The sequence below is a fragment of the Camelina sativa genome, chromosome 9, assembly GCF_030686135.1.
Source record: "Camelina sativa cultivar CO46 ecotype springtype chromosome 9, ASM3068613v1".
NCBI lineage: Eukaryota > Viridiplantae > Streptophyta > Magnoliopsida > Brassicales > Brassicaceae > Camelina > Camelina sativa.
In genome coordinates, this window is record NC_141888.1 from 7,749,585 (window position 1) to 7,772,235 (window position 22,651).

Sequence of the window (22,651 nt, forward strand, 5' to 3'; positions counted from 1 at the left end):
AAACAACACGACTTACCTGGATGACAACCATGAGAAAGCCTCCTTGACTCTCCTAATCCACCACCATGTAATCACATCCTTCTCCTTACACATTAAGAGGATGGATCTCCTTTCTCCTCCCTTCCAAGTGAGAGCACCACAACTCTCTCTGCTTCTCTCCTCCTAGAACCACCAAAACAGATCTCTCTGCTCCCCATAACCCTCCTTAAGGCTCCCTTTTCTCTCAGGATCAAACTCCCAATCTCTCTTTGTCTTTCTCCTTCTCTCTTCTTCTTCTCTCAACGGTGACCATAAGCTCCCTCCCCCCAAAACCCTTAGTCGACTTCCACTTTAAATATCTTGGTTCGGGCTTCAATTGAACCAAACAACCCAAAATCAACAATTTAAATCAATCTGGTCGAACGAGAAAAACTAGTGTCGATCGACACTACCCTTGGTGTTGATCGACACCCATCCCCAAAATCCCCAATTTGGTTCACGGATGTTACAGTCAATTGGTGGCAACTTGTCCTGTGGGATGGTTGTTAAAGGGTGGGGACCAGGGTTCGAGGATGATACAAGACTCGGTGGTGAGTCTTGAAACAGTGAAACAGACGACTTATGGAAACAAATGCGAGATGACCTAGTTCAAGAACTAATGCAGAGACTGAAACAGTGAAACAGACGACTTATGGAAACAAATTTTTTTTTTTTTTTTGATTTATGATTTGTAAATAAAACTAAACAACCTAGAGACTAAGCTGCGACAAACTAGGGTTCTTAATGTTTTTTTTTTTTTTTTAATAAAGTAAAACAAAAGCTAAAAGATAAACCTGGCAAGGGAACAGTGTGAACTGTGCTCTGATACCAGATGATAAAAGACTCGGTGGTGAGTCTTATACCGGGATAGAGCTGGTGGCTCCACAAGTTGGCGGTCGCTTCTCTCTTGTGAAGGAAAGATGGTCGATGATGGAGATCTGACACGATGGCGGTCGCTTCTCTCGTGTGGGATCGGTAAAGGGGAAAGTGCTGGCGGATTGAAGTACACCACAGAGATGTCATTGGTCTCTGATACAGTACACGAACTCAGCCTTGTGGAATCTCACACACAAGACAGAGAACAAGCTTACTCTCTTAAGAACACTTAAAGAGAAAAGTAAGAAAATTCAGTATTTTATTGATAATCAAAGGTGAAATTCGTACAACTGCTGCAGGGGGACTTTATAAGAGTCCTTCAGCTAGCCTTAAGGCCGAGAAATAAATGCAGAAAATGCAACAAGGAAAGAAAATAAAATTAAACACAAACCGTTGTCTTTTTGGAAAGTAAATAAGCTAATAAAAGAAAACGCTAATTAGACTTGATCTCTCTTGATGAGGAAGTCTTCTAGCCGTTGCTGGGGCTGGTGGGACCTGCAAGGATCGAAAATATTGAATAAGACTTACCTGGATGCGATCTAGACCCAGTTGATGTTCTCTGAACCACTTCTTGTACTCGCTGAACTACTTCAGGCGTCTTGTCTTGTACTTGTTTCTTGAAGTAGGGGTCTTCTTGGGATCCTTCTAGAATATCTTGTTCAGTCTCTTGATGCTCGTCCATACCCTCTATGTCTTGGTCTTGATCTTTGCTATCTTGATCGCTTTCAAAGGTGTAGCTTGTATCACACGTCTCTTGCAGCTCCGATGTCTTCTCTTGGCTTCTTGAGGTTCCTTGACCTGTCAAAGGAGGTTTCTTACCTGGGGAACTGGTTTGATCAAGGCTCATTTGGGTGAAGGCTTCAGCAAGCTCTTCCTCGGCAATGTGATCATATATGTTGTGGCGGCATGATGGTGGTACAGACCAGTTGACGTCCTTCAGCTCTAGGGAGCTTATGATGTCTTGAACGGCTAGGTTAAACCTCTTCCTTAGCTGTTTAGCCTTTGATCGTGTCACAGGGCCTTCTCGTACTTCTGGTACAGTATTTGGTTCAACGGTTTGGTTGGTAGGATCGATGTCCGCATCATTCCGTCCCTCTTCAGGAGGTTTTGTCCTCAAAACTGAATCTCCTGGATCATATGCAGAGAAGTCAGCTACATTAAAAGTGTGAGAAATTTTTACTTCATTTGGCAGCTCCAAACGGTAGGCGTTATCGTTGATCTTCTCAAGAACTTTAAATGGACCGTCGCCTCTTGGTGATAACTTAGAGGCTCTTTGTGTTGGAAATCTTTCAGGCCTCATATGCAACCAAACCCAATCTCCTGGTTTGAACAACATCTCCTTTCTTCCCCGATCAGCCTTGCGTTTGTTGTCGGCATACTTCTTTTCCAAATTTGCTTTGGCCTTGTCATGTAACTTCTTGATGATTTCTCCTCTCCTTAGCCCATCTTGGCAAACCTGTTCTATCTGAGGCAATGGTGCTAAATCTAATGGAGATAAAGGGTTAATTCCATAGACTATCTCGAATGGAGATAGATTATAAGCAAACTCGATAAAAGGAATACAATCAACCCAGGTTGCCATATTTTTACTAAGAGTGGCTCTAAGTAAAGTAGAGAGAGTTCGGTTTACCACTTCAGTTTGTCCATCCGTTTGGGGATGACAAGTTGTTGAGAATAGAAGCTTGGTACCTAACTTTCTCCAAAGTGTCTTCCAAAAGTGGCTCAAGAACTTAGTGTCATGATCAGAGACTATAGTCCTTGGAATTCCATGAAGGCGCACCACTTCCTTGAAGAACAAATTTGCGGTTTGAGTCACGTCATTGGTCTTGTCACACGGAATGAACCGGTCCACAACAACAAAGATTGAATCCTTGTGTTTTATCTTTGGCAATCCTAAGACAAAGTCCATAGAAATATCTACCCAAGGGGCGTTAGGAATAGGTAATGGTAAGTAAAGACCATGAGGATGTAACCTGGATTTGGCTTTGTGACAAACAATGCATCGAGCACAAAATCTCTCAACATCTTTCTTGAGATGGGGCCAAAAGAAATGTTCCATTACCACGGCCAAGGTCTTGTCGACACCAAAGTGACCCATCAAACCTCCACCATGTGCTTCGGTAAGTATCAATTCTCGCATGGAACCTTGAGGAATACACAACCGCTTGTCTCTAAATAGAAACCCATCTTGCAAGTAGAATGCTTGATATGCTCCTTTGCCATACTCCTTGTAGCACTCTCCTAGTTCTGGATCATCTTTGTACAACTCCTTGATATGCTCAAAACCCATTACCTTAGCCTCCATAGTAGCTATAAGAGCATGCCTCCTTGACAAAGCATCAGCAACCACATTCTCCTTGCCTTTCTTATACTTTATCACATATGGGAACGTCTCAATGAACTCCAACCACTTAGCATGTCTCCTCTTAAGTGAAGTCTGACGCTTGAGATGCTTGAGGGTTTCATGATCGGTGTGAATGATGAATTCCTTGGATAACAAGTAATGTTGCCACGTTTCCAGTGCTCGAACTAAGGCATAAAGCTCCTTGTCGTAGGTCGGATAGTTCAACGTAGCTCCACTCAACTTCTCACTGAAGAAAGCCACGGGTCTTTTCCTCTGATGTAGTACAGCTCCAATTCCCAAACTTGATGCATCACACTCTACTTCAAACATAACTTCAAAATCTGGAAGGGCTAAGACTGGTGCTTGCGTGAGCCTCTCCTTCAAGGTGTTGAAGGACTTTTCTTGAGCTTCTCCCCATGAGAAAGGCACGTTTTTCTTGATCACGGCAGTCATTGGTGCAGCCACTGTACTGAAATCCTTGACAAATCTCCTGTAGAAGCTTGCAAGACCATGAAAGCTGCAAACATGTCCAATCGAAGTGGGAGTAGGCCATTCTCTTATTGCCTTAATTTTCTCCTCATCCCTGTTTACTCACTACAAAACCTAAGAACACACATTGATCAGTACAAAAGGAGCACTTCTTTAGGTTAGCATAAAGGCCTTCCTTCCGAAGCGTTTTTAAAATTAACCCAAGGTGTTTAATGTGATCAGAATGGCACTTACTTTAAATTAGTATGTCATCAAAATAAACAACAACAAATTTACCAATAAATGACCTTAGAACCTGGTTCATTAGTCGCATGAAAGTGCTTGGGGCGTTGGTTAACCCAAATGGCATGACAAGCCACTCATAGAGACCTTGCTTGGTTTTGAACGCGGTCTTCCACTCATCTCCTTCCCTCATTCGGACCTGGTGATAGCCGCTCCTCAAGTCAATTTTGGAGAAGACGATTGAACCACTTAACTCATCCAACATGTCATCTAGTCTTGGAATGGGATGTCGATACTTGATAGTTATGTTGTTGATTGCTCGACAGTCTACACACATCCTCCATGTTCCATCCTTCTTTGGAACTAACAGAACTGGTACTGCACACGGGCTGAGGCTCTCTCTGATGTACCCTTTATCCATGAGATCACACACTTGCTTCTCTAGCTCCTTAGATTCCTCTGGGTTCATTCTGTAAGCTGGTTTGTTAGGTAAAGCAGAACCTGGTACAAGATCGATCTGGTGCTCAATGCCACGAATAGGAGGTAATCCTGGTGGGTATCTCCTCTGGAAACACGTCTTTGTATTGATCTAGTACAGCTTGTACTTCAGCGGGTAGTTCAAGCTCACTTGTACCTGTACTTAAACATTCTTTGAACAACATTAGTAGCACGGTGCCCTGGGCACTCATGGTTTTACAAATCTCATTGGATCTCAAATAAAGGTTAGAAGTCCTTACCTCGACCTCTTTGTTCATGTGCTTTTGCAACTCATGAACTTCAGAAGGACTTAAAGGGGCAAGGTTGAACTTACGGTCATTGTGCGTGAAAGTGTAATGGTTTGTTCGACCGTCGTGAGTTGTAGCTCGATCAAACTGCCATGGTCTTCCAAGAAGAAGATGTCCGGCCCTCATTGGAACTACATCACAAACGACTTGATCCTGGTATTTCCTAACGCTGAATGATACAGTGACTTGTTCAGCAATTTTCAGCTCGGTGTCATCATTAAGCCACCTAAGTTTGTATGGCCTCGGGTGCTTTGTTTTCTGAAGACCTAACTTGTCCACCATATACTTGCTAGCAACATTAGTACAAGAACCTCCATCAATAATCAAATTACATACCTTGTTCTTGATTGTGCATCGAGTGTGGAATATATTTTCTCTTTGAACTTTCTCCTCGGGGTCGACAAGCACGCTCAGCATACGCCAGATCACAAGGAGTTCTCCTACATCGGGATACTCCACGTCATTCTCCAGATCAGTCTGGTCATCGTCTTGCTCATCTTGAGACTCATAATCTCCACTAGGTGTGACAATCATCACCCTTTGGTTCGGACATTCTCTCGCCATGTGTCCCCTGCCTTGACATTTAATACAAGTAATGTCACGGGTACGAGATTGACTAGTGTTAGGGAACTTACCTGGTTTGGGCTTAGAGGTTTTAGGTGCCTCACTAGACTTGTTCTTGAACCTAGAGTCGTTGTCTACGGTTTTGCCGTTGTCCATGCTCCGGTTGTTGCTTGCATTCCAAGGTGTGTTGTTTCTGGTACGGTTCCTTAAAGACATCTTACGCTGGATTTGCTGCTCCACTTGTACAGCCTTGTGAAGTAGTTCATGTAGGCTGCTGTAGTTCGATGTCTCCACCTTTCGGGCTATACGCTCTTGTAAGCCATCAATGAATTGAGCCATTAGGGACTCACTCGATTCTTCCAGCTCCAAAGAGTTCATGAGCTTCTCAAACTCCTCAAAATACTCATCCACGGTACATGTTCCCTGAGACAATTTTCTAAAACGTTTTTGTAAGTCTCGTTGATAATGATCAGGGACATACCTCAACCTCAAGAGATACTTCATATCTCCCCAACTGCTGATGGTAGCAAACCGCTGCTTCCTCCTATCAGCTACCGTCCTATCCCACCATGACAAGGCATTGTCGGTGAGCTGCCCCGATGCAAGGGCTACCTTTCGAGCTTCTCCATAGCCATAACATTGGAATATGTACTCCATTCGTCTCTCCCAGTCCATGTAAACCTCCGGATTAGATTTCCCTGCAAAAGTAGGAGGTATTAGTTTGACATCTCGGTTTTGTTCTCGTGGTTCTACCTCTCTAGCGCGGTTCCGCATCAAAGGATCCTCTCTCCGCTAATGTTGTCGCCTTAATGGGTCTGGTGGTGGATCATCTTCATCATCCATGTCAATGGATTCGTTTTCCTCATCGCGGACATTCCTTCTTTCTGGATCTGGTCCAACGTTAACCCTAGCCTGAGGTTAATAAAGTAATTAACGTTGGACCAGCGTGAACTGTGCTCTGATACCAGATTATACAAGACTCGGTGGTGAGTCTTATACCGGGATAGAGCTGGTGGCCCCACAAGTTGGCGGTCGCTTCTCTCTTGTGAAGGAAAGATGGTCGATGATGGAGATCTGACACGATGGCGGTCGCTTCTCTCGTGTGGGATCGGTAAAGGGGGAAGTGCTGGCGGATTGAAGTACACCACAGAGATGTGATTGGTCTCTGATACAGTACACGAACTCAGCCTTGTGGAATCTCACACACAAGACAGAGAACAAGCTTACTTTCTTAAGAACACTTAAAGAGAAAAGTAAGAAAATTCAGTATTTTATTGATAATCAAAGGTGAAATTCGTACAACTGCTGCAGGGGGACTTTATAAGAGTCCTTCAGCTAGCCTTAAGGCCGAGAAATAAATGCAGAAAATGCAACAAGGAAAGAAAATAAAATCAAACACAAACCATTGTCTTTTTGGAAAGTAAATAAGCTAATAAAAGAAAACGCTAATTAGACTTGATCTCTCTTGATGAGGAAGTCTTCTAGCCGTTGCTGGGAGTGGTGGGACCTGCAAGGATTGAAAATATTGAATAAGACTTACCTGGATGCGATCTAGACCCAGTTGATGTTCTCTGAACCACTTCTTGTACTCGCTGAACTACTTCAGGCGTCTTGTCTTGTACTTGTTTCTTGAAGTAGGGGTCTTCTTGGGATCCTTCTAGAATATCTTGTTCAGTCTCTTGATGCTCGTCCATACCCTCTATGTCTTGGTCTTGATCTTTGCTATCTTGATCGTTTTCAGAGGTGTAGCTTGTATCACACGTTGCTTGCAGCTCCGATGTCTTCTCTTGGCTTCTTGAGGTTCTTTGACCTGTCAAAGGAGGTTTCTTACCTGGGGAACTGGGTTGATCAAGGCTCATTTGGGTGAAGGCTTCAGCAAGCTCTTCCTCGGCAATGTGATCATATATGTTGTGGCGGCATGATGGTGGTACAGACCAGTTGACGTCCTTCAGCTCTAGGGAGCTTATGATGTCTTGAACGGCTAGGTTAAACCTCTTCCTTAGCTATTTAGCCTTTGATCGTGTCACAGGGCCTTCTCATACTTCTGGTACAGTATTTGGTTCAACGGTTTGGTTGGTAGGATCGATGTCCGCATCAGAGGAACGCCTGGTGCACCAATAACCTACTAGTGGATTGGGATATCCACATTGATGGGTTAGGATCAATGCCCTGCAGGGCCAGCTTGAGGTCCGTTGGGACGGCTAGCAGTGAGGCTAGTGGGCTAGCAGTGAGGCTAGTGGGGTCCACAGGACGGGTTGTTATAACATCAAAAAGGTTATACTGCAGACATCCTACATCAAGTTGGGATGACGAACTGCAATCCAATGCCTACACCTCTGCCACAACAACTCACAAAGCTCTGATACCATGAAAGGATTTAGAGAGCAGAGGAGTTTGCTGAATAACTTGTATTTTGCTTAATCTTTACATTAGGGTTTTACATCCTTTATATACAAAGAGCGAGAGAGCTCTAGAAGCCTACAAAAGCAAAACTTATCTCTATGGGCAGTTGTATTAAGGTGAGTCATCAGAAGAGGATTCCAGAAGCTCAAATCTTTTTGGATGAGAGAAGATGACACCCTTCTCCGTACTAGCTCTGCAACTCTGTTTTGACCGTTGAGGCTTTGTCTCACTGTCGATCAAACTTTGATGCTGATGGAATTGGGTTTGTTGTTGTTGGACTTGGGATTGGGCCTTGTTATCTTCTACACTCTCCCTCAAACTTGGTGTGGGTTGTACGAAAGGAACAGACACACCAAGTTTGCTCCTAAGATCAAGAAAAGAAGGACGCGGGAGTGGTTTCGTGAAGATGTCTGCATGCTGTAGTGTTGTGGGAATGTGACGTGTTTCGATCAATCCCATCCATAACTGCACCATTCCACCCCGGGTGTTGCATTGTAGAAACAATACTCTTTGGTTCATCAGCAGTAAACTTTGATGCTGATGGACTTGGGTTTGTTGTTGTTGGACTTGGGCTTGGGCCTTGTTATCTTCTACACATAGTGGGTTTCATTTTATTGTGGAGACTTACAATAGTAGGCTTCCAATTTATCGTCCTCCTCTTGATCCATGGACTAAAGTATGGACGAGCCCTCATTAACATCTCGAGGAGATACGTGAAGAGTACAATGTGGCTGGTTCTGTAGCTGAGATGGCCATCTCGTCGGTTCGAACCGTCTACGCATTTGGTGGTGAAAATAAGATGATAGCAAAGTTCTCATATGCACTTCAAGGGTCGGTGAAGCTAGGATTGAGACAAGGGCTAGCTAAAGGAATCACCATTGGGAGCAATGGTATTACTTATGCTATATGGGGGTTCATGACTTGGTACGAAAGTTGCATGGTTATGAACTATGGTTCAAAAGGTGGTACTGTCTCCATAGTCACTGCTTGCGTCACGTCCGGCGGCACGTAAGTAACTACGTTTAAATGATTTTGGGTTTTGCTGACAAAACACAACCCATCTTGTAGTCATGATACTTGATATCTTACATTTTCCAGATCACTTGGTCAAAGTTTGTCGAATATCAAAAAAATTTCGGAGGCATGTGTAGCAGGGGAACGAATGATCAAAGTGATAAAAAGAAGTCCTGATATAGACTCGGACAACATGGAAGGCCAGATTTTGGAGACAACTCGAGGAGAAGTCGAGTTCAACCACGTGAAGTTCACATACCCATCTAGACCCCAAACCCCAATCTTTGATGACTTTTGTCTAAGAGTTCCATCAGGGAAAACTATCGCTCTGGTAGGCGGAAGCGGATCGGGAAAGTCAACTATGATATCACTTTTGCAAAGGTTCTATGACCCGGTCGCTGGAGAGATTCTTCTTGATGGTGTGCCCATTCATAAGTTGCAAGTGAACTGGTTGAGATCACAAATGGGTCTGGTTAGCCAAGAGCCAATGCTTTTCGCCACATCAATAATAGAAAACATATTATTCAGTAAAGAGGATGCATCCATGGATGAGGTAGTGGAAGCTGCCAAAGCTTCAAATGCTCATTGAAAGGATTTAGAGAACAGAGGAGTTTGCAGAATAACTTGTAGTTTGCTTAATCTTTACATATTAAAACCATTTTGACAAAATTAATTAATGAATGATTAGTTATATTGAAATTCATCGACGTGGAAATTAATTAAAAGAAAGGGAGGTTAATTATTTTTTTGCTCTGCTGACATGGCAAGGGCGACCAAAATAGAAATTAGGTTTTTCTTCGTGACGAGCAAGTATGCCGCCGTTGGGGCTGTCCCTTGTACCAACGGGGGTTGTTCCGGCGTCGGAGAATGAAGTTAATAGTCGGTTGGTGGATGGGGGTTCTGCTGGCTCTGCGGAGGTGGTAAAAGAAGGGGGGGAGGGACAGATGGATGGTCACTCTGGCTCTGGATCTGAGAAGGAGGTTTTGAAGGAGGTGGGAAGGGTTGTTCATGTGGTTAAAAAGTCGTATGCTACTGTGGCTAAACGTCATGTTTTTACAAAGCAACCTTTTGTGGTTGAAGAGGTGGATGGAAACGAGTGGGTTGTCGTGCCGAAGAATGTTTTGGTTGGTGCGAAACCGCTGTGGGAAGATTTTTTGATTGGGAAGTTTCTAAATGCGAAGGCTCCTCACGTTGGTAAGGTTCATATGATAATTAATAAAATTTGGCGACTTGGGGATAAATCCACAATGATTGATGTGTTGGAAGTGGATGACTCTACGTTGAAGTTTCGTGTAAAGAATGAATCCATGAGGAGAAGAGCGTTGAATAGGGGAATGTGGAATATAATGGGCCTTCCGATGATTGTCACAAGTGGTCTCCGTTTGCAGAAGAGGTTCAACCAGCTATGCAGTCGATTAATTTATGGGTTAAGCTGACGGATGTTCTGCCAACAATGTTCACAGAGAAGGGTCTTGAATTTTTGGCCAGTGCAGTTGGAAAACCGGTTAAGCTACACCCCGATACTGAAGCTTGAGTCAGTTTTGATGAGGCTCGAGTGCTAGTTGAAGCGGATTTAACAAAGACTTTACCCAAAGAGTTTGTGATCGTGGGTGAAGAGGAAGGTGAGTTGGATGCGGTTGTTCACTACTCCTACCCTTGGCTTCCTCCTCGGTGTACTGGTTGTCAGAAATGGGGTCACCTCCGTGACTCCTGTCTTACGGTTCCGCGACCAAGTGTTCCAAACACAGTTGACAACGTTTTGCCACCAGTGTCCTCTGCGCTTCCTGAGCAGGGTTCAGGAGTTAAAGTGGCTGGTGCACAGCAGGGGGAGTCTGATTTGGCAGTTGTTGTCACGAACATACAGCAGAATACAGGGGAGGGTTGGAGTACCCCAACAAAAATGAGTCGCAGTCCTACTCGGTCTGCACAAAGAGATCCGCTTGAAGTCTCTTCAAATCCATATGCTGCTCTGTCTGACACGGGTGACGTGGAGACGAAGGATGCGGCTCTACCTCCGGGAGTGACACTGAGGGGAACTGATTTAGAATTGCTACCAAACGTGGTTGCAACGGTAGGCTTTGGCGTTCTAACGGATAGGGAGGAATCTGCAGATACTACTGGTTCTGCTATGGTGAAGAGTGGTCTGTTGGAGAACAATCAGAAACCGGATCCACCCTTGAGGGAGTATCTCCCGCGTGAATCCAAGACAGCTCACAAAACAGTTACAACATCTTCTACTCGTGGAGCGGGTACGAAGATACAAAAATGCCATTAATTATGTCGGGTTTCTTTTGGAATGTGCGGGGCTTAAACAAATCTAATAAACATTCCGTTATAAAGAAATGGGTTGAGGAGAATAAGATGAATTTTGGGTGTTTCATTGAGACGCGTGTTCAAGAAAGAAATGTTGAGAGGTTGTTTGGGAAACTTTTGACGGATTGGTCTGTTATGACAAACTATGAACACAATCGGAGGGGTCGTATTTGGATAGTGTGGGGGAATGATGTTCTTCTTACACCATTCTACAAGAGTGAACAGATGATCACCTGCTCGATTAAGTTGCCTGATCATGAGGACGGTTTTTTCTGTTCTTTTATTTATGGTTTGAACACGGCTTCAGAGAGGAGAGAGCTGTGGAAGGAGATTCGTGATCATGGGGACTCACCACTTCTGAACCTTGGATATTAATGGGGGATTATAATGAAACATTGGACTTGTCGGAGCACTCTCATCAGGTTATTCAGCCTGTAGTCACGTCGGGTATGCGAGATTTTCAAAGTGTGGTGACTTATTGTTCCTTGTCTGATATGGTTGCTCATGGGCTGCTGTATACTTGGTCTAATCGATAAGACAATGATCTGATATCTAAGAAACTCGATCGCGTCCTGGTTAATGCTCCTTGGATGAGTTTTTTTTCTGTCATCGTATAGTGTTTTTGAGGCAGGAGGGTGCTCTTATCACTTGAGATGTCGAATTGAGATTCTCCCTAGGCAGGGAAGCAATGGAAATTGCCAAAAGCCTTTCAAATTTGTTAATGCTACTACTGGACTAGCTGAGTTCAAACCTTTGATTCGGGAAGCATGGCAAGCAACTGAGGCGCTGCATATGTCCACTTCCACCCTATACCGCTTTACTAAGAAGTTAAAAGGGTTGAAACCGGCTTTAAAACAGTTGGCAAAGACACGAATGGGAGATTTGGTTAAGAAGGCTAAAGAGGCCTATCATGAACTCTGTCGCAAGCAGGAACTCACACTTTTGTACCCCTCTGCTCAGGCCATGAATGAGGAGACTGTGGCTTATGAGCGGTGGGAACGAGTTGCCAGATTAGAGGAAAACTATCTTAAACAAAGATCAAAGTTGCACTGGTTGCAGGTAGGTGATAGAAATAACAAAACCTTTCATCGTGCGGTTCTCAAACGCCAGTCAACCAACTTCATACGAGAGATCACGCTTCCAGACGGTTCTCTTACAAAACAGGCAGAGGCAATTAAATCAGAGGCTGAAAGGTTTTTCCGGGAGTTTCTGCAGTTGATGCCAGGAGATTATGAAGAGGTTTCATCCGATGAGTTACAAAGTCTGTTATCTTTTCGCTGTTCTGACTTAGACAAAACTGTGCTCAAACGCACTGTGACTGTGGGGGAGGTTACGAAAGTGTTATTTGCTATGCCTAATGACAAGTCCCCTGGTCCTGATGGTAATACCTCAGAGTTCTACAAAACGGCTCGGGAATATGTGGGGAGTGAGTTTGTCTTGGCCGTTCAGTCTTTTTTTGAGAAAGGGTTCTTGCCTAAGGGTGTTAACTCCACCATCCTGGCTCTTATTCCTAAAAAATCAGATGCCATGGAGATGAAGGACTACCGGCCAATCTCTTGTTGTAATGTGTTGTATAAGGTAATTTCAAAAATCCTTGCTAATAGATTAAAGGTTGTCCTCCCCAAGTTTATAGCTGGAAACCAGTCTGCGTTTGTCAAGAACCGGTTGCTTATAGAGAATGTTTTGCTTGCCACGGAACAAGTGAAAGATTACCATAAAGACTCTGTTTCAGAACGTTGTGTAATAAAGGTTGACATTTCTAAAGCTTTTGACTCTGTTCAATGGGGTTTTGTGCAAAACACACTCTTGGCTTTGGACTTCCCCCAGATTTTATCCACTGGATCATGCTCTGCATTACTACACCTTCGTTTTCTGTTCAAGTTAATGGGGAATTGGCGGGGTTTTTTTAACAGTAAACATGGTTTAAGGCAACGATGCTCTCTATCGCCTTACCTATTTGTTATTGTTATGGATGTACTATCAAAGAAGCTGGACAAAGCTGCTGGATCACACTAATTTGGGTACCATCCTCGCTGCAAAAACATTGAGTTAACCCATCTTAGCTTCGCAGATGATCTCCTGATCTTCACAGATGGTACGGTGCGGTCCATTGATGGTATTCTGCAAGTTTTTGATGAGTTTGTGCGCTGGTCAGGATTACGGATAAGCATGGAAAAAACAACAATCTATTTAGCAGGAGTTTCAGCTCTGTTTCATCAGGAGATTGCTGCTCGATTCTCATTTGCTATGGGTGCACTTCCGGTTAGATATCTCGGTCTTCCCCTTGTCACCAAATGTCTATCCTCTGCTGATTATCTTCCTCTGATCGAGCATGTTAAGAAGAAAATCGACTCTTGGCAAGCACGTTTCCTGTCCTACGCAGGACGCCTCAATCTCATCACTTCGGTGTTATGGAGCGTCTGCAACTTCTGGATGGCTGCGTATCGCCTCCCGAGGGCCTGTATTCGAATGGTGGAGCAGCTCTGCTCAGCTTATTTGTGGTCTGGGGCGGATCTTAATGCCAATAAAGCCAAAGTAGCTTGGGTGAATGTTTGTCGGCCAAGGACTGAGGGAGGGTTAGGTTTGCGTTCACTCAAAGAGGCAAATGATGTGTGTTGTTTGAAACTCATATGGCGTATCATATCATGTGCGGATTCATTGTGGGTTAAATGGGTGAGACAATCGTTGCTGAACGACGCCTCAATATGGTCGGTTGATATCACGCAGTTAGGTTCCTGGATGTGGAGAAAGATCTTAAAATATCGGGATATGGCAAAAACTCTTTCAAAAACTACGGTAAATGATGGTCGAGGGACATCGTTTTGGTTTGACAACTGGTCACGCCTCGGATGCCTAGTGGAGATTGCGGGGACGAGAGGACCAATCGACATGGGTATTGGTCGCTCAGCTACGGTTGCTGAGGCTTGGGATCATAGGCGGAGACACCATCGCATATCGTACTTTAATGACATGGAGGATGTTTTAGCCACTCAAAGGTCCATACATAAGCCTGTAGCAGATTTGGTCCTCTGGAAGGGGGAAAATGATGTCTTCCGTTCCCGGCTTTCAACTAAAGATACTTGGAATAATGTTCGAGTGCGGTCCGTCGCTGTAGGCTGGTGCAATGGTGTGTGGTTTCCTCATGATACCCCCGAGTATTCGTTTTGTGTATGGTTGGCGGCGCAAAACAAACTTTCAACAGGGGATCGGTTGATCCAGTGGAACAGAGGAGCTGATCCTACTTGTGTATTCTGTCAAACAGCGATTGAGACAAGGAATCACCTCTTTTTCTCTTGTGCCTTCACCGCTGGTATCTGGGAGGACCTCGCATCCCCTCTCTACTCCACTCGGTTCTCTACTGATTGGTAATCTGTTCTTGACTGTGCCTCAAGTCATTGGTCGGACCGAACAGAGGGTTTTCTTGCACGCTATATTCTGCAGGCAGTTGTTTACACACTATGGAGAGAGCGGAATGATCGTCGTCACGGCACCACTCCCATCTCCCAAGTACAGCTTATTCACTGGATAGACCGCCTCCTCCACGATCAGCTACTTGCTCTCCAGCTTAGTGGTGACTTGCGATACACGAACGGGTTGGGTCTTTGGCTTGCTACGAGATTTGTCCCTGACTAAATAGCTATCTTTCTGTTTGATGTTGATTAAAACTAAAGATTACACTTGTTGTAAAAACGTTATATTCTTTTGAAATCTAATTTAACATTTGTTTTCAAAAAAAAAAAAAAATTCATCGAATTAATTTTTCGTCACTCGATTAAAAACGGAAAGAAACACTGTCTATATATACTTACCAAGGAAACATATCACCAAAGATGCACAAGCCACATAAAGCAAAGCTAGAGCATTCTGTTGCCAACAGAAGATACATTAGTACTCTTTCTCTTATTTTCTCAACTGTCGTGGCATGCAACTAGCGAAATTGAATAGCTGATATCTCTTTATGTATGGTCATAAGATAAGTATCACACCTTGTTTGTTAACGACCAAAAAAAAAAAAACAAAGAGGAAATTGAAGAAAGAGCGAGAGAAAAGACCATGGAGATGGTTTTCATGAATGCCACATCAATGACAGAGAAGCCACCAAAGTCGTTCAGTAGTTTGCTGCAGATATAAAATATCATAGGAGTAACGAAGCCATCACCATTGGCTCCGATTAAGCCTAATGCCATCAATATACAATCTACACCGTCGGCGTGCATAAATATCGATATTATGCTTTCCCAACTCTTTATCTTCATCTTCTTCCTCCACCTGATCTCCTCTATGTTTCTGTTTCAGAGAAAAGAACAAAATGACTCCTTGACCTTAGGGAAACGACAGCGTGCAATCTTCTCTCTTTTTCTACAATAGCAAAAGGTTCTCTTGTCGTGTTCTGTTACTTGTTCACGTCTTCATGATTGTTTTTTATATATTTTAGGAACACAAAGAAAGACCGTTGGTCTTTTATTATGTGTGAAACAACATGTGATTTATACTATCAAATACACTATTCTAAAAGAAAATTTCACATATCACACTAAAAAAATATCTCTTTTACGGATTGACAAAGTCATGTTGACTTTGCATAAATTAGCCACTAAATAAAATATTTAAAAAATACCTAAGTAATTGAGTAACTAGTTTTTGGTTTGGTTATCCAACTTTTACATAATTTTTTCTATTAAAAAAATAAATATTTGGAGGTAAATGTAAAATTAAGGCCTCTAATGCTCATAAATTCGTTTCTCAGTTCCCTCACGCTTATAAAACTCAGGTAAGACTCCTACTTTAAGAACAATTTGACATTTTTTTCCTCTATAGTTGGATCAAGACATGTATTAATTTATATTGGTCACATTTAAAGGTTGGGGAAAGAGGAATACAAATGTCAGGGGGTCAGAAGCAAAGGATTGCAATTGCACGTGCGATAATTAAATCACCGACACTTCTCCTTCTTGGCAGCTTCCACTACTTCATCCATGGATGCGTCCTCCTTACCAAAAAGTATGTTCTCTTGTATTGATGTGGCAAAGAGTGCTGGCCCTTGGCTAACAAGACCCATTTGTGATCTCAACCATTTCACTTGTAATTTACAAATGGACACACCATCAATAAGAATATCTACCGCGATTGGATCATAAAACCTTTGAAGAAGAGATATCACGGTTGATTTTCCCGATACGCTTCCGCCCACCAAAGCCACAGTTTTCCCACTTGGGATTTTCAAACAAAAATCATCACAGATTGAGGTTTCAGGTCTAGACGGGTACATGAATTTCACATGCTTAAATTCGACTTCTCCTTTTACTTTATGTAAAATTTGACCATCCTTGTTATCTGAATCAATATTGGGAACTCTTTTAATAACTTTGATAATCCTTTCCCCTGCTACAGATGCCTCTGAGAAATATTTGAGATTCAACAAACCTCTACCAAGTGATCTAAAACATGTAAGATAAAAAAGATCAAAACTACAATTAGAGAAAAAAAGATAGACTTAGACATGTGTACTTACGTGCCACCATAAGTGATGCATACGATGGTTGCGAAGATAGTACCGCCTCACAAAGACTGGGAGACCTGGTTAAGAAGTCAAAGGAGGCCTATGCGGATCTTTGTAAGAAGCAGGAACAGACCCTTTTATGCCCGACCACACACGCAACGAAAGCAGAAAATCTGGCTTATGAAAGATGGGAACGTATGGCTAGTTTGGAGGAGCGATACCTCAAAAAGCAGGTCAAAGCTGCACTGGTTGCAGGTGGGGGACAAAAACAATAAAACTTTTCATCAAGCTGTACTTAAACGAGCGGCAGATAACTCAATAAGGGAGATTCAACGGCCAGATGGTTCTGTCACCAAGGACCCGGACGAGATCAAACATGAAGCATAGAGATTCTTTCGAGCATTCTTGCAACTGATACCTGGTGACTATGAGGAGATTTCCTCGGATGTCTTACAGAGTTTGCTGCTCTATCGATGTTCTGCAGTAGATAAAGGCCGCTTGATCCGACCTGTCACGGCTGAGGAAGTACAGTAGGTTTTGTTTGCAATGCCTAATGACAAATCTCCTGGTCCGGATGGATATACTTCAGAGTTTTATAAAGCTGCCTGGGAGTTTGTGGGAGGAGAGTTCATTTTAGCCGTTCAGTCGTTTTTTGTCAAGGGATTCCTTCCCAAGGGAATCAAATCTACAATACTCGCTCTGATACCTAAGAAGTCTGAGGCAATAGAGATGAAGGATTATAGACCTATATCCTGCTGCAATGTACTATATAAAATCATTTCAAAAATTATTGCTAACCGGTTGAAGTCAGTGTTACCAAAGTTTATTGCTGGCAATCAATCAGCTTTTGTTAAGAATAGGCTACTATTGGAGAATGTTCTGCTTGCTACAGAACTGGTCAAAGATTATCATAAGGATTTAATCTCAAACTGTTGTGCACTTAAGATTGACATCTCAAAAGCATTTGACTAGGTCCAATGGTCCTTCCTGCGTAAAACACTTGAGGCGATGGCGTTTCCTTCTGAATTTATTCACTGGATAATGCCTTGCATCTCCACTCCTTCTTTTTCAGTCCAGGTAAATGGTGAACTTGCGGGGGTTTTTAATAGCAAACGTGGGTTGAGGCAGGGGTGCTCTCTCTCCCCCTATTTGTTTGTTATAGCTATGGACGTGCTTTCAAAAATGCTGGACAATGCAGCAGCGTTGCACCATTTTGGCTATCATCCTCGGTGTAGGATTCTTGGCTTAACCCACCTCACCTTTGCAGACGATCTTCTCGTTTTTTCTGATGGTACTATACGTTCTATTGACAACATTATACAGGTCTTTAAGGATTTTGCCAAGTGGTCAGGGTTGAAAATTAGTATGGAAAAATCAACGATTTATCTTGCGGGGGTTTCTCCTGCGGTTCACCAAGAGATAATGGATCGTTTCTCCTTTGCTATGGGCACTCTACCGGTTCGATACTTAGGCCTTCCCCTGGTCACCAAGCGTCTCTCTGCGTCGGACTACCTCCCCCTTATCGAACACGTCAAAAGAAAGATTGGTTCCTGGTCTACTCGTTTTCTCTCGTATGCTGGTCGCCTTAATTTAATTAGCTCTGTTCTTTGGAGCATATGTAACTTCTGGTTAGCTGCGTACCGTCTCCCAAGGGATTGTATTCGGACGGTGGAGAAACTCTGTTCTGCTTATTTCTGGTCGGGGCCAGAGCTCAAAACCAATAAAGCCAAGGTCGCTTGGCAGGATGTGTGTAAACCCAAATCAGAAGGAGGATTGGGACTGAGATCCTTGCATGAAGCAAATGATGTATGCTGTTTGAAGCTCATTTGGCGTATTATATCCTGTGAGGACTCGTTGTGGGTTAAATGGGTCCTCCAATCTCTTCTAAAGAACTCATCCTTCTGAGCAGTTGAGGCAACACAGTTGGGTTCCTGGATGTGGAAAAAGATCTTGAAGATTAGAGATGTGGCTAAGCCTCTCTGTAAGACAACTGTCGATGATGGTCAGCAGACTTCTTTTTGGTTTGATAATTGGTCTAGTATGGGTCGTCTAATCTCCCTTGTTGGCTCACGAGGAACTATAGACATGGGTATCAGTCAACATGCCATAGTTGCAGAGGCTTGGGAACCATCGCGTCAATCAGCTCAATTTAATCGAGAATGTGTTGCATAATCACTGGCTTAATCGTAAACCGGCGGCGGATACAGTATTGTGGAAGGGGAAAAATGACAAGTTCAGACCACGTTTCTTCACTCGAGATACCTGGCATCATATCAGGCAGGCTTCTATTGTCGTTGGCTGGAGTAGTGGGGTGTGGTTCCCCCATGCTACACCGAAATTCTCTTTCTGTGTTTGGCTAGCTGTGCAGAACCGATTTTCTATAGGAGATAGGATGTTACTATGGAACAAAGGAGTGGATGCAAGTTGCGTTCTCTGTCACAGTGCGCTTGAAACCAGAGACCATATATTTTTCTCATGCGGGTTTGCTGATGGGATTTGGAACAACCTCGCTTCACGTATTTTTAATACTCGACATTCCACAAACTGGCAAACTGTGGTTCAGGAAGTCTCTGCCTCTTGGCCCAGTCAGACAACAGGGTTTCTTGCGCGTTATGTCTTGCAGATATCTGTCTAAACCTTGTGGCGGGAGCGGAATGACCGCCGGCATGATGTTCCCCCAACCACACAGGCTCAGCTCATTCAACGGATCCACAGGAAAATTCGAAATCATCTGCTCGCTATTCCGCTAGGGGGTGATCACCGGTACGATGACGGCTTGAGCATCTGGCTAGCAACCCGACTATGATTTTTCTAATATCCACTTAATCAACTCTCTCTGTTTTAAATTCTTTCTCTTGATTACACAGTTGCATTAGATGTAAAACGCTATTTTCTTTTTTGAATCTAATTTAACATATTTAAAAAAAAAAAAAAAAAGATAGTACCGCCTTTGGCGTCATGGTACATAGCCATCCGACTGCCGTACCAAGTCATGAACCCCCAAATAGCATAAACGATACCATTGCTCCCAATGGTGATTCCTTTAGCTAGTCCTTGTCTAAGCCCTAGCTTCACCGACCCTTGTAACGCAGCTGAGAATATGGATATCATCTTCATCTCACTACCAAATGCATAGACGGTTCGCACCAACGAGATAGCTTGCTCAGCAATAGAACCAGCCTCATTGTACTCTTCGCGTATTTCTCTCGAGATGCTGATAAGGGCTCGTCCGCACACCAGTCCAGGGATCAAGAGGACGATAAAGAACGGGAAAGCCTACGATTGCGAGTCTCCATAACATGATGAATCCCACGATATAGCTTGCGATAAACGCTGATGCATTCATCAAAAAGTTTGGTAACTGTTCGAAATAAATAAACAAATTTCACCTGTGAGACATTTTCACCAAAAGACGAAACAACAATTATTATATAGACATTTTCATTAGGTTGTCTGGCTTTGTGGTTTGACACAAGATAAAACATTTTCACATTTGTAGGATGAATTAGCTGTTTACATTTTTAAACCAAACGTTGTTCCTGATGTAAAAAAGTTTTTTTCCGAATAAATTTTACATATTATTCAAAAAAAAAAAAAGGTTACATTTTCACTAATGACGAGGGTGTCACTTGAGAGTTGAGACACTAGTGATAACATCAGAAGTGCTTGCAACATGAAGATCAAAGTAACCCACATCTTGTCTTAACACTGCTCTTAAGTACCTTTTTCACATTCGTGATGCTTGTCTCTCCCCTGTCCTTGTCCAGCAATATCCTTCTGTTTTGTTTTTGCATTTCCAAAACCATTTGCATATTTATATAAAATTTATTATGTTGAAACACATCAGTTATTTAGTATTTGGTGTTTTAATTAGGCTTATAAAAAGGGAATTATCTAAGAGAAATTCCTCAAAATACCACAATTTTTTAAAAAAATTCCAAACATATTACCCAAATTTTTTTTTCCAAAAATGCCATAAACACAAAACTTAATTTTTCATTGAGTAGAATTTAGGGATTAGGTTTTAATATAAAAATTTTAGTTTAATTTTGTTATATTGTTAAAAAAAATATATTTTAGTAGTATTTTTGAAAATAAAATAAAAGTGATATTTATGTAAAACAAAACTCATTTTAATGGTATTTATGATAATTGTCCATTATCTAAAGACTTACCAACGAAACATATCACCAAAGATGCACAAGCCACATAAAGCAGAGCTACAACGTTCTGTTAATAACCCAAAGGAAGATACATTAGTACTCTTTTTATATATATAATTACATTAGTAGTTTACTACTCATTTCTTACGATAAGGTTGAGCAGCAAACAGTTTCCTTATCCCTTGATACTTGGAAATTTGCCTTGTAGGGATTCTCAACCGTGTATATATATTCTAGAAGTAGGCCACGAGCCAATTTGAGCACTCTAGAATATTGATACAGTTGTAAACTTCGAAGCCACAAAAATAAGGCTTAGAAGGTGTGTTCCCAGTTCTCTGTGACGTTAATCAGGGAGGTGATTAAGTGCACAGAGAATTGTCTTTCTTTCTCTTAGATCTACACTGGTGAGAGTTTAGATAGAAAAGAGAGAGGGTGCGTTTTATTCTCTTAAATCTACACAGGTGTGTGTTTAGATAGAAAAGAGAGAGGCTTATATTCATTCTTAGTCGGGATCAATCCTATTGGATAGAATAGGTTGAGTAAGGGCCGAGACAAAATTATATCATTGTAAGAGATAAATTTTGTTAATAAGATTAAATAGAAAAGCGTTGAACTTGGCGTTTTCCAAGTGTAAATCAATATGTCGTGCTTTTCTATACCTTAACATAGTTATACGTCCTAATATTATATATATATAAAGTTATAAACATTATATACGCCGATCAGCAATGAAGTAAAATGGTTCTGTGCTCATGACTCCTAATATTATACATATATATATATAGTTATAAACACATATCATCGCTCATTCGCTCGTTCTTACTAAGAATTGAGACCAAGGTCCAAACACATAGAACAGGGAGTAAAGAAGTTAGAAAAGACCTTCATGATGGAATGCATGAAGGTTTCATCACCGACTGAGGAACCACCGATGTTGATGTTGTTCAGCAGCAAGCCGGTGATGAAAAATGTTATAGGAGTGATGAAGCCATCAGCGCCCGATGGCTCCAAGTAAACCTAATCCCATCAGCACTAAATCCACACTGTCGGCATGCATGAATATCGATCTTATGCTCCGAAAACTCTTCATCTTCTTCCTCTCCTTTGTTTTTTTTTTTTTTTCTGTGTCTGGGAAGAAAGGCTAAAACAACACATTGACCTTAAGGAAACGAGAGCTACCGCCAATAAAGTCTTCTTTTCTTTATTTAAGAGCAAGTGGTACTTACTGCTTACGTATTAATTAGAAGACCGTTGGCCTTTAAATACTACTAATTTTGTTTTTTGGTAGTGTTTAAATATTACTACTAGTGGAAAAAATAAGAGTTACGTGGTTTTTTTGTTAGTGGCCGTTGATATGTCTTCATTTGTGTACCCAAAAAAAAAAAAGATAAGTCTTTATTTCAGGTCAATGAACACAACGGTTTATATCATATTCGTCACTGCAGTTAAATGGAATTGATTATCTCCGAAGCGTTAGAATTACAGTAGATGTTTTTATATTAAATGGAACTAAACAATTTAAGGAAAAGTTAGGCAAGGAAAAAAATATATAAACAACTGTTAACTAAATATTAGTACAAATAAAAAATAGATAAACAACTGTTAACAATGCTTGCACGAGTGTTTAAAGGATGTTACTATCGGTATTCTGATCATTTGGATCCAATTAAATTTTACTCATTATTTTATGGGTGGCGGAGTATAGTGTCTGCTTGCTCTCTAGTTAACAAATAACTTATTAAAAGGGTAGGATCTGGTGTTTCCATTTCGGTATGGACTGACTCATGGATCCCTGCCCAATCCCCAAGACCAGCATTGAGCACATGATCTGATCCTCTGCTTCGCGTTACAAATTTTATTGACACAAGCACTAATTCCTGGGATATGGCTTAGCTTACGGCTACGTTTGTACCGGAAGATGTTGCTATAATTTCTGACTTACCGCTGTGACAACCGGATA

General features: G+C 42.1%; 2 protein-coding genes, 1 long non-coding RNA gene and 2 pseudogenes across 3 annotated transcripts; 2 read left to right on the plus strand and 3 right to left on the minus strand.

Annotated features, from left to right (window-relative positions):
• Window positions 1-1,363: 1,363 nt before the first annotated feature.
• On the minus strand, window positions 1,364-7,157 carry LOC147937885 (uncharacterized). Its single transcript, XM_087465324.1, has 4 exons — window positions 6,839-7,157; window positions 4,687-5,996; window positions 4,015-4,514; window positions 1,364-3,821 (listed from the first exon to the last, which is right to left on the minus strand). The coding sequence occupies exons 1-4, from the start codon at window positions 7,155-7,157 to the stop codon at window positions 1,364-1,366; spliced, it is 4,587 nt and encodes a 1,528-aa protein (XP_087321450.1).
• Window positions 7,158-8,449: 1,292 nt separating this feature from the next.
• On the plus strand, window positions 8,450-9,304 carry LOC104715096 (ABC transporter B family member 18 pseudogene; annotated as a pseudogene).
• Window positions 9,305-11,402: 2,098 nt separating this feature from the next.
• LOC147937886 (uncharacterized) lies at window positions 11,403-14,557 on the plus strand. The gene is made up of 4 exons (XM_087465325.1): window positions 11,403-11,542; window positions 11,646-12,928; window positions 13,184-14,338; window positions 14,421-14,557. Exons 1-4 carry the CDS (start codon window positions 11,403-11,405, stop codon window positions 14,555-14,557), a joined length of 2,715 nt encoding a protein of 904 aa, XP_087321451.1.
• A 1,366-nt stretch (window positions 14,558-15,923) lies between these two features.
• Window positions 15,924-16,906, minus strand: LOC104715097 (ABC transporter B family member 22 pseudogene; annotated as a pseudogene).
• A 3,087-nt stretch (window positions 16,907-19,993) lies between these two features.
• Window positions 19,994-21,863, minus strand: LOC104710683 (uncharacterized). Its single transcript, XR_755052.2, has 3 exons — window positions 21,574-21,863; window positions 20,704-20,758; window positions 19,994-20,305 (listed from the first exon to the last, which is right to left on the minus strand). It is a non-coding gene; the product is annotated as an uncharacterized LOC104710683 (long non-coding RNA).
• Window positions 21,864-22,651: the final 788 nt, after the last annotated feature.

Bases quoted from the DNA above. Each gene is read 5' to 3' on its own strand.
- LOC147937885 (XM_087465324.1), bottom strand. From the start codon at position 7,157: ATGAGCCTTGATCAACCCAGTTCCCCAGGTAAGAAACCTCCTTTGACA. The intron at 5,997-6,838 runs GTAAGTCTTATT...CTACTTTTGCAG, and splicing joins TGGGTCTAGATCGCATCCAG to GGAAATCTAATCCGGAGGTT. The intron at 3,822-4,014 runs GTCATTTATTGG...GTGAGTAAACAG, and splicing joins CTAATGAACCAGGTTCTAAG to GGATGAGGAGAAAATTAAGG.
- LOC147937886 (XM_087465325.1), top strand. From the start codon at position 11,403: ATGGGGGATTATAATGAAACATTGGACTTGTCGGAGCACTCTCATCAG. The intron at 12,929-13,183 runs GTTTTTTTAACA...TGCGCTGGTCAG, and splicing joins GTTAATGGGGAATTGGCGGG to GATTACGGATAAGCATGGAA. The intron at 14,339-14,420 runs GTATCTGGGAGG...CTGTGCCTCAAG, and splicing joins CTCTTGTGCCTTCACCGCTG to TCATTGGTCGGACCGAACAG.